This window comes from Poecilia latipinna, unplaced genomic scaffold (genome assembly GCF_001443285.1).
Source record: "Poecilia latipinna isolate Pla-1442-1.1 unplaced genomic scaffold, P_latipinna-1.0 Scaffold326, whole genome shotgun sequence".
Taxonomy (NCBI): Eukaryota; Metazoa; Chordata; class Actinopteri; order Cyprinodontiformes; family Poeciliidae; genus Poecilia; species Poecilia latipinna.
The window spans coordinates 260602-273867 of NW_015112942.1; the positions used below are offsets into that span (position 1 = coordinate 260602).

Below are 13266 nucleotides of genomic sequence, written 5' to 3' on the forward strand. Positions count from 1 at the left end.
GAAAAGGCGAGAAACACAACATGGCATCTGGGAAAAAAAACCCCCGCGTGAAAAAAAAAAAAAAAAAAAAAAAAAAAAAAAAAAAAAAAAACACTTTCTGCACTGTGAAAAAAAAAAAAAGCATTCGCACCCTCACGGAGTCAATACAAGTAGTTTTTAAAATTTCAGTTGTAACGAGGAAAGCAGCTATCCAAACACGACTGGCCCTACGAGAGACGCAATTGCCTGTTACACCTAAAAACTGGTTGTGCCACTCTTTATAGCATCAACTGAAATAAACTGGTTTTCTTAACTGGAAATGAGTCTTTTGCGGCACTACAGAGGAGTTTGGGCCTCCCTTCTTCACAGAATCAATTCAGTCACAACTGGGATTTACTGTAGCACTTAGCTCACGTTATAGCATCTCATTTGACTACGTCACTCCAAAACATTTATTTTAGTTTTGTTGACCCTTTCATAGCTTTGCGTCATTGTCCAGCTTTATGCTTGAGTTGTGTACCTGTGGATATGATGCTGTTTTTAGTTGTTTACTGGCAAATGTGGAGTGCCTTTTGTTATTTTAGTTGGTTTCCTTTTCGACCTCCTGGATAAGATTTTGATGACTACTCTGAGTAATTTTGGTCGGCTTGCTAATGCTGAGAAGGTTGACCTAAGATCAATGTTTTCTTGGTCTGGTTCGCTGGACTTTCAAATGACTAACTATAACTCTATATCTCTATAACTCTTTCCAGACTTTCTGAATTTGTTCTTATACCTACTTAGATCCTGATATGACGTGTTGTTTTTTCGCTTTTTGTCGTCTACTTTTTGCTGTCATGAATGTGGTATTTAAGTGCTTTCTTGAATCTTAAGATGAGGCAGTGTTCAGTCATTATTGTTGTTGGGGAAGCTGAAATCAAATTTCGTAAAAATGTGGTTAATCACACTTAATTCATAATCTAACAAGGGGGTGTGATTTTTTTTTTGGTACTTTTTCAATAAGCTGAGTTGGTTCAGATAGGTTTTCCCCTTTAATGAGTAAAACCATCGTTTAAAAACACATTTTGTTTGCTTATATCTTTGTTTTGTACTGAAATCGGTTTGATGAAACGTGACATAAAAGCAAAAACAGCTGAAATTCATAAGGCGGAATATGTATGTTAATATCCCAGAATGACATTTGAAAATGACAGTAAACTGTTTAGGGCACATATCACTGTACATGACGTAAAGATTTATATGCCAGGAAAACCCCCAAAGGCGTAAAGAATCCAATCTTGCAGGAATTTGTTTTGGCTTACTGTATGACAAAACTGAAAGTCTTTACTGAAACTGTTATGAGAAGCTGAACGAGTTGTCGTCTTTGTTGGGAAAGCAGTACATTTACATGTCTTTTTTTTATCCTCTAATACAAAGGTTTGACACAGATGACTTCTGTGAGGCACAGTGCGACTTTCTCCATAAGGTGCACTTTCACTGCCTGGTAGAGGACTGTGGGGCCCTCTTCAGCACTGTGGACGGGGCCATAAAACATGCTAAGTGAGTGTCACACCGCCTCTTGTTTGGAAAATATGGCTCTTTGCTTTGTTGATCAGTATAAAAAAACGGAAGCTGCCACTCTTTCAGCTTCCACCTTCGAGCCACCTTGAAAGTAAAGCCGGAGTCTCCGTTCAGCGACGGCAAAGAAGCCGGCGAAGCAGCTCCGCCGCAACCCGTCGCCCCCGTGTCTATAGCCAGCAATCCCTCCATGGACGTGGCAAACCTCACGTCCTCTGGTGGCTACAGCTCTCCTCCTCCATCCCTGCTGGCCTGGAAGCAGCTGACCGGCAGCATCCCTCAGATGCCGGCCTCAATGCCCAACCTCCCCGCAAACTCGCCTCTGGCCACCACCTCCCTGGAGAACGCCAAGCCACAAGTCAAACCTGGTTTTCTGCAATTTCAGGAAAAGTACGTAGCATATTCTACAGTACCTTGCAAAAGCATTTGTACCACTTGGAGCTTTGTAATGTGATATTGTTGTCAGCATGCCACAGTTACAAAACTACCTGGATTTGGGCATCCACGTAAATGAACGAGCAAGACGAGGAGATAAACTTTCTCCTTGTCTTGAAGTGTCCCTGTTATCTCTGGAGAATTTGATTTTAAGCCAGTAACCTACATAACAACACCTCTTTTTTTTTCTGTAGTGATCCCTGTTTGGCTACTGACTGCAAATACTCAAACAAGTTCCACTTCCACTGCTTGTTTGGGAACTGCAAGTATGTGTGCAAGACCTCCGGAAAGGCGGAGTCCCACTGTCTGGACCACATCAACCCGAACAACAACCTGGTCAACGTCCGCGACCAGTTCTCCTACTACTCCCTGCAGTGTCTCTGTCCCAACCAGGTGAGTGCAGCTGGTTCTCAGGAGTGGGATCACTGCCTGTCATCTCTTGGAGGTTTCTAAGCATGAAGTATGCTATCTATTAGACCAGTATTTGAGCTTATTTGACTCAAGGCTTTCACAACCACTGCTCCCCGTCTTCCATCTCCGCTGAGAAAGACAGTCGACTCACCCCAGTAATGCCTGTTTATATGTCAATGATGTCATTTTGACTGCCGCATTCTCCCCTCAGAAAAGGCCAATTTAGCTGATATTACCCAATAAATCATTGTCACTTGCACAGTAAACAAGGCTGTCTGGAATAGGGCAAAAATCAGGGGAATGCTTGGCAAATCAAACCTAAATGGCATCCCCCCTGCCTGCTCTCATGAGCCAGTATTTCGAAAACCGTTTAAATGAATTCATTAATGTGTCGAAAATCACCCGTCTCACTGAAAGTCCCTCCCGCCGACCCCCTCCTCCTCCTTCTGCTCCCCGTCCGCCTCCTTTTAGCCTCCCATCTCCTGAACTGAGCAGATCTTATTTGGCCCGGTCCTCTGGGATGTGGGCCTCAGAAACAGATGGTGGTGCAGACACGAATGGGGGAAGCTTTTGACAAGCTTAAAGCTAAAAATAAATAAATAAATAAAAAAAATAATTGTACCTCAAAATAACCAGAAAATAGAAGATGCTGCACAATAGGTGCGTTGAATCCAATCGGTCAAGTTTTTGGAAAACTATAGGAAAGTTTGAAATTTCATTTCAGTGTTTTTCTGATCTGGATAAGTCTAAATGTTTTATCAATATATTGTTTCTTACCTTCTTGCTTGTTGTTCTTTGTTTCTTTCTCTCTTTTTTCAATCTGGTTTTTGCAGGGGTGCGGGTTTACAGTGAACTTTTATCTATTCTAAAACAAGCTAAAACGATTTCTATTTAACTTCTGGCCTGAAAAGTCTGGAAGTTTTACGTGGAAAAAGCTTAGCGGTAGATTTGATTTTTCTTCTTCTTCTGTCTCGGCTGCAGCACTGCGAGTTCAGGATGAGGGGCCACTATCACTGTCTGAGGCCAGGCTGCTTCTTCGTCACCAACATCACCACCAAGCTGCCGTGGCACATCAAGAAGCACGAGAAGGCAGAGCGCCGCGCCGCCAACGGCTTCAAGTACTTCACTAAGAGGGAGGAGTGTGGGAGGCTGGGTAAGAGCGAACATCCCTCTCATCCTCCATATGTAAGAAAACTTTTGAGCGGCTTTTGATTCGAGGATTAAAAGGAGTTGCGCAGAGAGAGAGAGAGATGTACATTGATTTCTACTGGCTGTTGCAAGAGGATATTCTGTGTTTACAAAGGGAGAGAGCCCGGTGTTGGCAAACACAGCGTCGTGCTTTGTGAGAGCGGTTTAAAAGGGCACGAAACAAGGCCCGCTTCGCAGATTTTGTCGCCACATTTTTGCATATTCACAATGCCGACCTCGAGTCCCAGAGGAAGTCTTGCCTGCGCAACTATATGAGCAATAATGTCAAAGAGGGCAATCACATCCAGGTTGTTTTCCTCTTTTCTTCTGCCGGCGTCAGAAATGAGCAATTAGGTTTGTGTTTGTTAATTATCTTGCTTGTCTGGTTGAGCCTGTTTGTGTTGCCTCTCAGCCGCCGCTGCCATCGCACAGAAAATGAATTAAAAGTGATCTGTTTTTCTTTTTTCTTCTTTTTTTTTTTTTTCTTTTTGTCAGGCAGTTACACAAGCTTTTCACAAACAAAGCAAACAAAACCGGGCCCTAAACAGCTGTTTTTTGTCCCCAGTCTGATCTGCCAACTGCATTGTTTGGGCTGGCGGGGGGAGAAAAAAAAAAAAGGCAGAAAGGATTACCATCGCCGGCGCTCTAGTCATAAAGAATTGATGGGTTGCCAGTATCCATGGCAGCAACATTAAACTGAACACCGCTGATGATGTTACCTGGTTTCTGTCTCACAAAAGGGCCTCTGTGTCACGGGGGTTACTGTTATTTGCTCAACTTTGCGTGTCTGAAACCGGCGCGTGTGCGCAGGAGCTATTTGATGACACAGGCATGTTTTTCTCTTAAACCTGGTGCCATGGTTACTGACATGCTAGCACCTGCCCAGCATGTTACTCTTTCAATTATTTCTGCCTGCTTTTATATAATGGTATTTGATTAACAGGCACAAAAACGGAACAATCATTTAATTTGAAATCATAAAGCAATTAGAGCTAGACTAGTTTTAAAACAAGAGGAAAGAGCAGAAGACTGTGAAGCAGACAGCAGAAACAATTCAGAACAAAAGGAGAAACGACAACGGAGATACTTTGAGAAATGAATTTAATATGGTAATAATCGTATATTTACTTTGGTTTGGAGGGATGTGTGTGCATTATTGGCCCACAGAAAATGAGAATTTATTTATGTAAATTCCTAATTGAATAAAGCATGTCAGTGTAATAAAAGAGCTCCACAGGTTTAGTGCACAGAAGCCTTGACTTGCTCAGTGTGACACCATTGATCTAATATTCCTCCTACATGTACACTCCGAAACACTTTGAAACCCAATCCCTCTTTTGTCGGAGCCATATCATGAAATTAAAAAAAGGGGGGGAAAAAAAGAAGACTAAAAATATTTCTCTTTGCATTTAATCTAATCAGAACGCCCTCACGTTGGTAATGTGGCCTTTAGCGCTCTACTTACTTTCAGATGCCTCGCTACGCGTCAAAGACAAATTAATCTGCAAAGAGAGAGTTTAAAGGGATAGTTCTAAATTTTTCAAGCTAGATATCATTTAATATCTGCTGGAGATAACTCTCTTGACATCTTCCTTTAGATTAAATACAGATTACTCAGTCTCAGAGGCTAAAGCTAATGGCTAGCTCAAAACGAACCAAAGCAGACTTCATTTGGTATTAGGATTTCTCCAGTCTCACAAACATCGTAGCATTTTACGCCACTGGTATTTTATGACCTTTGAACTGTTGTTGGAGGCTACTTAGACAAAAGTTCAATATTATTTGCATGGAAAATGGAGATAGGAAGTGATGCATCACCAATGGTCTCCTTGTGTGGAGCCTGTATTGACAACGGATCATGTAAAGTTTCCTTTCAGATTAACTCTCTTAAATAAATATTAGAACAAAAGAAAAAGCAAATTAAACACGCTTTAGCAGTTGTTTCACATGTGGCATAATTAGTCAAAGACAAATTAAGAGTTTGTTTGCGTTTCTGTAAAAGGTAAGCTCTGAGTTTGAGTGTGAGTATTGATCTGGCTAGTTGGCTAAAGCTAATGGCTAATCTTGCTAGGGTCTAAACCCAACCTGACATGCCATTTACTGTCCTGAAGAAAACTACACTGATGTAAATCTTAGAGAAAATGCTATGTCATAAATCTTTAAACCGTCATCATGTTTGCATTGGGCGTTTATTTGAACAGATGCAGATGATTATACAGGAAATAGTGGAAGGAGGAGGTGCGTCATAAATGATCATCCTGCATGGAACATGAGAACGTGTAACATGTAAAGCTTTTTCCTTTAGAGTAATTGTCAGGGATGAAACTGAAGTACTGATAAAGCAAAAAATATATATATATTTATTTATTTATTTATTTATTTTCATTTTTGGTTGAGATTGGACTTGCTTTAGTACCATCAAAGTCTGCTTTGTTCTTTGTCCATCTCGGACTAGCCGTGAGCAACATCCTCCAGTGACGAGCAATCGTAACAGGCTTTGCAGCTAAGCTATTAACTGCTTACAACAATCAATTCAACAGAACCTTTTAACAGTAAAGCTGCTTTATTTTCTCCAGGTTGCAAATACAACCAGGTCAACAGCCATTTCCACTGCATCCGAGAAGGTTGCCAGTTCTCCTTCTTGCTCAAGCACCAGATGACCTCGCACGCGCGCAAACACATGAGAAGGATGCTGGGAAAGAACTTCGACAGAGTCCCCTCTCAGGTACGAAACACTACCAAGAGGAAGACGTTCAAACCCAGTCTTCATCAAGATTTTTCTGTTTGTGTGTGCGCATGACTTGCTTCGGGTTTCCTGTTCTATGAGTCAGATTCAGGGAAAGACGTGGTGTTCTGCGAGAAAACGAGATAAAATTCTCATTTCCAGTCATACCAGTCAATGACAAACCCTTAATGACTGTTTTTTACTGAAATTTCCACACATAGTGATGCACAGGGCTGTCACACCTTTCCATCAGAGCACAGGATGTACCTTAAGCTCATTTAAGCATGTAGATTTTCTTGTTCGGTGTGTTTATTTTTTTTTTCTTTTTTGTTCTGCTGCTTTCAAAAGACAAGAACATATTCTTTCAACAAAAAAATAAAACGTCTTGAGAAATACTTGGTTGTTCGCCAGCTGCATTATGACTCATAAAGCCTGTCTCGCATGCTTCTGTACAGTTATGATAACTTTTTATGTTGTTTGTTTTTCCTCAGGTGATGTCGCTCGGCCACAGGGCGGACGAGATGCAACACGCTTCTGGTTTGATGTCCGGGCCCGTGGCGTCTCAGGCGGGCATCACCTCCGGCTTCTCCTCCGCCGTCATGGATGACACCGATGACTACCTGGAGTACATGGGAGGAGGAGGCGGAGGAGGAGGCAGCCCCTTGGGCCTCTCCTCCGAGTCCTCCAACCAGGACCGGAGCTGCACCAGCACACCTGTGGGCAACGACAGCTCTCCGGCAGGTGAGGGGACGGTGAATTCAAAGAAGCCAACTCGCACATTCGGCCTCACTCACGTTAATCTCAGCCATTTGTTACTCATATGTGTCATGATTATCAGTAGTTTTGGCTTACAATCAATAGACGCGAGTCATAATTACTTCTGAGGTTGATGACATCGCAGCGTTCTTTTGTCCTGATTCGTTGAGGAGACGTTTGACGTTTTGCTTTGTCATCGTCATAAAACATCCATTCTGTACATCAGCGGTTATCGATCTTAGTGTACTTTATCGCATTTTCTCCTGGCCTGACATCATCCCGTCAGCTTTAGCACTTGTAAGTTTGCTGAACTATGTGAAGTGTATCTTTTTATCCTCCTCTTGTTTGTGCTAAATCTTAAGCCTGGCTGCGATTCTCACGCTCCTACACGCGTTGCCGTTACGATCCACGACTCTCATCATTGTTGTTTTGGCTGGTGTTTGGGTTACTTGTCTTTGAATGGGCCTCATTTTGTATCATTCTCTTATCTTTTATCTTTCTCCTTTTTTACCTCCCATCCCTCTGTGTGTGTGTGTGTGTGTGTGTGTGTGTGTGTGTGTGTATGTGTGTGTGTGATGTGGCCCCTTGTTTTGGTGTACTTGTTTTTCCCCTCTCGCCTGTCCTTCACCCCCTTCTGGTCAACCTGTCTCTCCAGGACAAGGCTACCCCAACACCTCTTCTGCTCCCACCACCCCTGCTGACACTAGTGCCACCCAATACGCGCCTCCTTCCTCCCCTCCTCCACCGCCTCCTCCTCCTCCTCCTCCTCCACCACCTCTTCCTCCCTCCGCTCCTCAGCCTGGCCTCCAGTCCCAGGCCCCGTCTCTCCCTCCCGCTCTTCTCCGACCTCCTCTGCCCTCGCTCCCATACCTCCTCTCTCCATCCTGTCTGTCATACTCTCTGCTCAGCGCCTCTCTGGGAGCCACTCGGAGTGTTGTCATGCCAACCAACACACCAGCTTTCAGCCCCATCATTGCCACTCCGTCTCCAGTTAAAAATGACGTCCCTATAGTACAGGATGCTGCAGGTACTTATCCAAACCAACACTGCAGCTGTCACTCTCATTTACTGAGCCCTGTGCAGAGTTTTAACTGTTTTTGTTTGTTTGTTTGTTTGTTTTTTTATCAGAATCAGTCACAGGTTTATGTACACTCACCATCAGCATGCATGTTATTTTAATTTTGGGCCTCTAATGATGTGATTGAACTATTTTAGCTTCAACTTTTTTTGAAAACTCAAATTTGGTCCACAAGTTTGATTTTATTTTTATTTTTTGTGGAGTTTTTCTAATCCAAACAGTCATAATTATACATGCAGGTTAAAATGTGCAAATATACACCCACGATGTTTGGATAAATGTGCTTTAAGTTGCTGAAAACGTTCACATTTTGTAGCCATCCAACAAGCTGGTCTATTTATTCCAATATCAGCTTTAAAGTTTGTTTGGGGTCATCTTGATAACGGACCACCAAATCGTCTCTCCTGAGGTTAATCTGACGATTTCCAAAGAAATCCCTGGTTGTGAAATATTCATGATGCTGCCACCACCATGCTTGATAGTTGGTTCAGTTACCTAAAAGCTCAGTTTTTGCCTCCCCAGATCAAAATACCTTTATGCAAATGGCGTTTGCTTGAAATGTCAGGTGTTTATTTTTAATCAGCCTGACCTCATTCCATCATGACACAAAACTTGCTTTACTATGGAGAAGGACGCTGTTTCCATTTCATACTAGGTTGAACATTGTGGGTTCGTTGAGCATCATAACCAGTTCGATTGAGATGGTTGAAACTTGGGTAGAATTGGATGTTCTATCAGAAATAAAATCTGAAATCTACATTAAAACTGGTTTTGGGAAGATAAAATCATGCTTCTGGGAGAGACCACCGACCTGAGATCGCTATGAAATCGCATATGGTCTTGTGACGCCTGATTGGTAAAAACCAACTAATTTACTCAACCAATTTTGCTAAGCAGAGCAGTGTGTGTGGCATCATCACTTCCTGGATAAAATACATTTTGTTACAAAAACATAAAGGCACAGAATTATTATTAATACATTCATGCCCATGGTTAGTGTATCGAAACTTCTCACCAGCGCTGTATTATGCAGCAACAGGATAAACATGCATGCTTGCTCTAATGACACATCGGTGCGTGCTTTTACTTTTGCACCGAGAGACAGAGCAGTAAATTTGGCACCTGTTCCACGAAGCCTGGGCCTTGTTTAGTTTCCATTAACAAGGCTGCATCAGCAGCTTCTTATTTTAATCACGCCTCAAGTTTTATCGAGGCCCACTGTTTCCTGTCGTGCAGAACAGGGATCGCATCATTAGCAGTGACCCCAGGGTGCCGCAAAAGGTGGGTGCCCCTCATAAAACAACACATAGATAAGAGGGTTGGTTAGGACTCGCCGCTCCCTCTTTTGTTTGGGGGCTGGAGACACTCTGTAAAAGTGTCATGTTCCACAGTCAATCTATCATCCTTTCCCCACTCCTTTAATCATTCTGGGAATTAGGAAAGGGAAAAGAAAAAAAATAAATATGGCTTTGTGCGCTTACTCAGCTGCGAGCCACTTCTGGCTGGGGAGAGTTCAACATCAGAGTTTTAACCCAGACAGTAATTTGCTTGTAGTTTGTGGGTTTTACTTTGTGAGCCAAACTGATTACTCTTTAATGCGCTCGCTTCTTTCTCTCCAGGCAACACCATCTCCATTCCCACGGCCACCGGCGCCAAGAAGCGCTTCTGGATCATCGAGGACATGTCTCCGTTCGGCAAACGCCGCAAGACCCCATCGTCTCGGAAGATGCTGGACGAGGGGATGATGCTGGAGGGCTTCCGGCGCTACGACCTGTACGAGAACTGCAAGGACTCGAGCTGCCAGTTTTCCCTGAAGGTGACCCACTACCATTGCACGCGCGAGAACTGCGGCTACAAGTTCTGCGGCCGCACCCACATGTACAAGCACGCGCAGCACCACGACCGCGTGGACAACCTGGTGCTGGACGACTTCAAGCGCTTCAAGTCCTCGCTCAGCTGCAACTTCCCCGACTGCCAGTTCTCGGGCAACAGCACCCACTTCCACTGCCTGCGCTGCGGCTTCCGCTGCACCGACAGCACCAAGGTGACGGCCCACCGCAAGCACCACGGCAAGCAAGACGTGATCAGCGCCGCCGGCTTCTGCCAGTTCAGCTCCAGTGCCGACTGTGAAGTTCCCGACTGCAAATATAAGCTCAAGTGCTCGCACTTCCACTGCACCTTCCCCGAGTGCAAGCACACGGTGGTGGGGATGTCCCAGATGGATTCCCACAAGAGGAAGCACGAGAAGCAGGAGCGGGGCGAGCTGCCGTCCGTGTCGCCCAAGCAGGAGGGGTTGCACCACCTTGTCGGGAGCATGGCGCCGGTCGCTCCCGCCTCCCTGGGCGTGTCCACGTCCTCGCCCGGCGGCCTCCACGGATTGTCCCACAACATCAACAGCAGCGTCCCCTCCATGATCTACCAGCCGGGGGGCCTCGCCTCCAACTACAACCACTCTTACCCCCCGTCCTCCATCAGCCTCGACAGCTCCCTCAACCTGAGCACCAACACCAGCAGCTCCCTTTTCTTCCTGAAGAACGCCGCCGGTCTGGGCCTCAGCGACTCACTGGATCTCAGCAAGAAGTTGCACCTCGACGCGGCGCGGCCGGCGCACAACGCCAAGTCCCAGCTGGACGACACGGGGACATCCGGAGAAGCCGAGGACGACCTGTCTCCAGACGAGGAGGCGCACGCCGAGGAGGAGGACGAGGATGAGGAGGAGGAGGAGGACGAGGAGGAAGAAGAGGATGAGCTCAACACTGACTCGAACGACGACTCAGCGCAGGAGCCTGACGGCGACAAGGACAACGGCGAGGGCTTCGGTGCTTCCGTGAACCACACTGATACTTCCCAGTTGGAAAAGCAAGATGCTGACCCATAAAACAATCAAACCCAGAGGGGACTGTAGGAACTGCAGAAACATTCTGTGTACCACCAATGAACAGAAAGTGGCCTCATTCATCACGCTCAAAAACAACAACAGCAACAGTAGCGGCGCCGGTGTGACGGAAAACGACGGGCCCACGGAAACGATTCATCGAGATGTTTACAAAACGACCAACATTATGGATTCAATTATGCATTAAAGAAAAAAAAAAAAAAAAAAAAACAAGACATAGACACAGATTTTGGGCAGCCGTGTAAAGCATTTTACTACACATCAGTCTTTTTTGTGTGCGTGCATGTTTGACTTTAATTTATTTTTATTTCTTTCACATTTTTTGTGTGTGAAAAAAAAACACTTTAGAAAAACAAAAACAAATCTCTCTATATAACTATATATGTAGGTGTGTGCGTGCGTGCGTGTGGGTGCGTGTGCGTGTACGAATGATGATTATTGAGAAAAAGGAAAACTTCTGGCGACATGAACTGCAAAGAAAAAGGGATGTGAATCACTAAGAGGAGCAGGATGTGTTTCATAATTTGATCTTTAGTTCTGTATTATTATTATCATTATTGTTATTATTAATTATTGTTGCTAGACACTGAGAGAAAGGAGCTACTTGTTCCCTTCTCTTTGGTATACTTTGTTCTCACATGAGATTGACCGACAAGTCGGGTCTATCTCAACCTCAATAGTTCTCTCTCCCTGAAATCTGCTAAAAAAAAGCCCAGTGCAAAGCGTACTTTGTAACCCGGCCCACCGCCCCCAGTGGAGGAATCAAGTTTGTGCGTGAATAGTGCACTTTTATATTAGCTGACCACGAAGAAAACGGTGATGACAGATAACTCCTGAGTATATTTAACAATGTTTTTGTTAACATTTGCATCTTTTGCATCAAAAAATTTGTTGGTTTTTTTTTTCTTTCTTTTTTTGAGATCATATTGACGTTCGAGCGAGCGAGGCAGGGGGGGGTCGTGATGTTCAGTTTTGGGGGGGGAGGAAGGGGTCGGATGCAGCCACAGAGGAAGCATCAGGGAAGTGTGTTATATGTTGAAAATGTACAGACCGCAAAAAATGTCCAGATGGCATTTTTTTTTAAGGTTTTTATTTTGTTTTTGTTTAGTTTTTTTTTTTTTTTTCCATTCACTATGGCTGTGGTTGAGCTCCTGTTGTAATGCTTTTTATTTAATATTTATGTGTTCTTCCAAATGAGAAAAAATTTTTAGGGTGTTATTGCACTTTTTAGGTTCATTTTTACCGTCTGAAACAGGAAAAAAAAAAAGAAATTAAGAATGATATATATCATTTAACAGGGAATTTGCTTTAAAGATGTTTTAGTTCACTTTTTTTTGCTTTTATGCACAAATAGATGTTAGTGTGACAACAAACTGTTGTTCTGTGGTTTATTTAAGAACTTGTTTTTATTTTTTGCTTCTTCTGTGATTGGACGGCTTGAAATTATATTAAAAAAAAAAAATAGGAACTGTGTCGCGCCAAAAAATAAAGAAAAGAAAAAGGCGCCTTCTGATATGAAACACTAAGATGAACTGTGATTTTTAAAGAATTCGTAAAATGCTTCGCTTATTGTAGCGCTAAATTATAAATCTGTCAGAACCTTGCTTTGGGTTTTTTTTTATTGAGCAAACATGTACGACTGAGGAGTGGACACACTGAATTATCTCCTGAGCTTGGCATTGGAAATAAATGATCATGATATAGGGAATAATAATAATGTGTGTAAGTGATATTCCTCTGGATATTGTTTTGAGAAGAAAAAAAGAAAAAGGGAAAAAAAAAGGTTGTACAGTATTTTCCTCTGTAAAAAAATACCTATATATGAACAAAATGCTCTTTGATGAACGGGTTCCTTTAAAGAAGAAAATCCCTAAAAAGGAGAAATGACTAATAAAAAAAGGTTAAAGATTCAAATAGCCTCATTATAGTTTGCTTGTGTGAGTCAGCTTTTTATGTTTTCATTCATCTTTCTGTTTTCCAAACTCTGCCAGAAGCTCAAAACTCAAATACACTGATCTGAATTCATTCCCTGGGTGTTTCCTGTTTATTTTATTTACTTCTGCTCTTATTAGTTTGAAATCCTCAGTTCGTCTCCACCTTGGCCGTCTTCGCTCACAGACTGAACTGTCTCCTGGGACGTTGTTGCAAAGCGGGAGCCGGCATTTGTTTTGTTTGCTCATCAGTTACCAACGTAACTTGGATCTTGTGTGTGTGTGCGTGTGCGTGGCTGTGCGTGTGTGT

At 43.4% G+C, this 13266-nt stretch overlaps 1 protein-coding gene across 6 annotated transcripts in view; it reads left to right on the forward strand.

The window, feature by feature from the left end:
• casz1 (castor zinc finger 1) overlaps positions 1-13050 on the forward strand; it is a 101893-nt gene extending 88843 nt beyond the window's left edge. For 4 of the 6 annotated variants that reach the window (XM_015035155.1, XM_015035154.1, XM_015035152.1 and 1 more), the window contains 8 exons: positions 1396-1518; positions 1606-1926; positions 2166-2364; positions 3364-3535; positions 6147-6295; positions 6787-7036; positions 7707-8078; positions 9749-13050. In XM_015035155.1, coding sequence (XP_014890641.1) covers positions 1396-1518; positions 1606-1926; positions 2166-2364; positions 3364-3535; positions 6147-6295; positions 6787-7036; positions 7707-8078; positions 9749-11007 — 2845 coding nt within the window. In that variant the 3' untranslated portion in view covers positions 11008-13050. The remainder of the gene's footprint in view (positions 1-1395; positions 1519-1605; positions 1927-2165; positions 2365-3363; positions 3536-6146; positions 6296-6786; positions 7037-7706; positions 8079-9748) is intronic. The other 2 variants (XM_015035156.1, XM_015035157.1) reach the window with 1 other exon arrangement.
• The last annotated feature ends 216 nt before the right edge of the window (positions 13051-13266 follow it).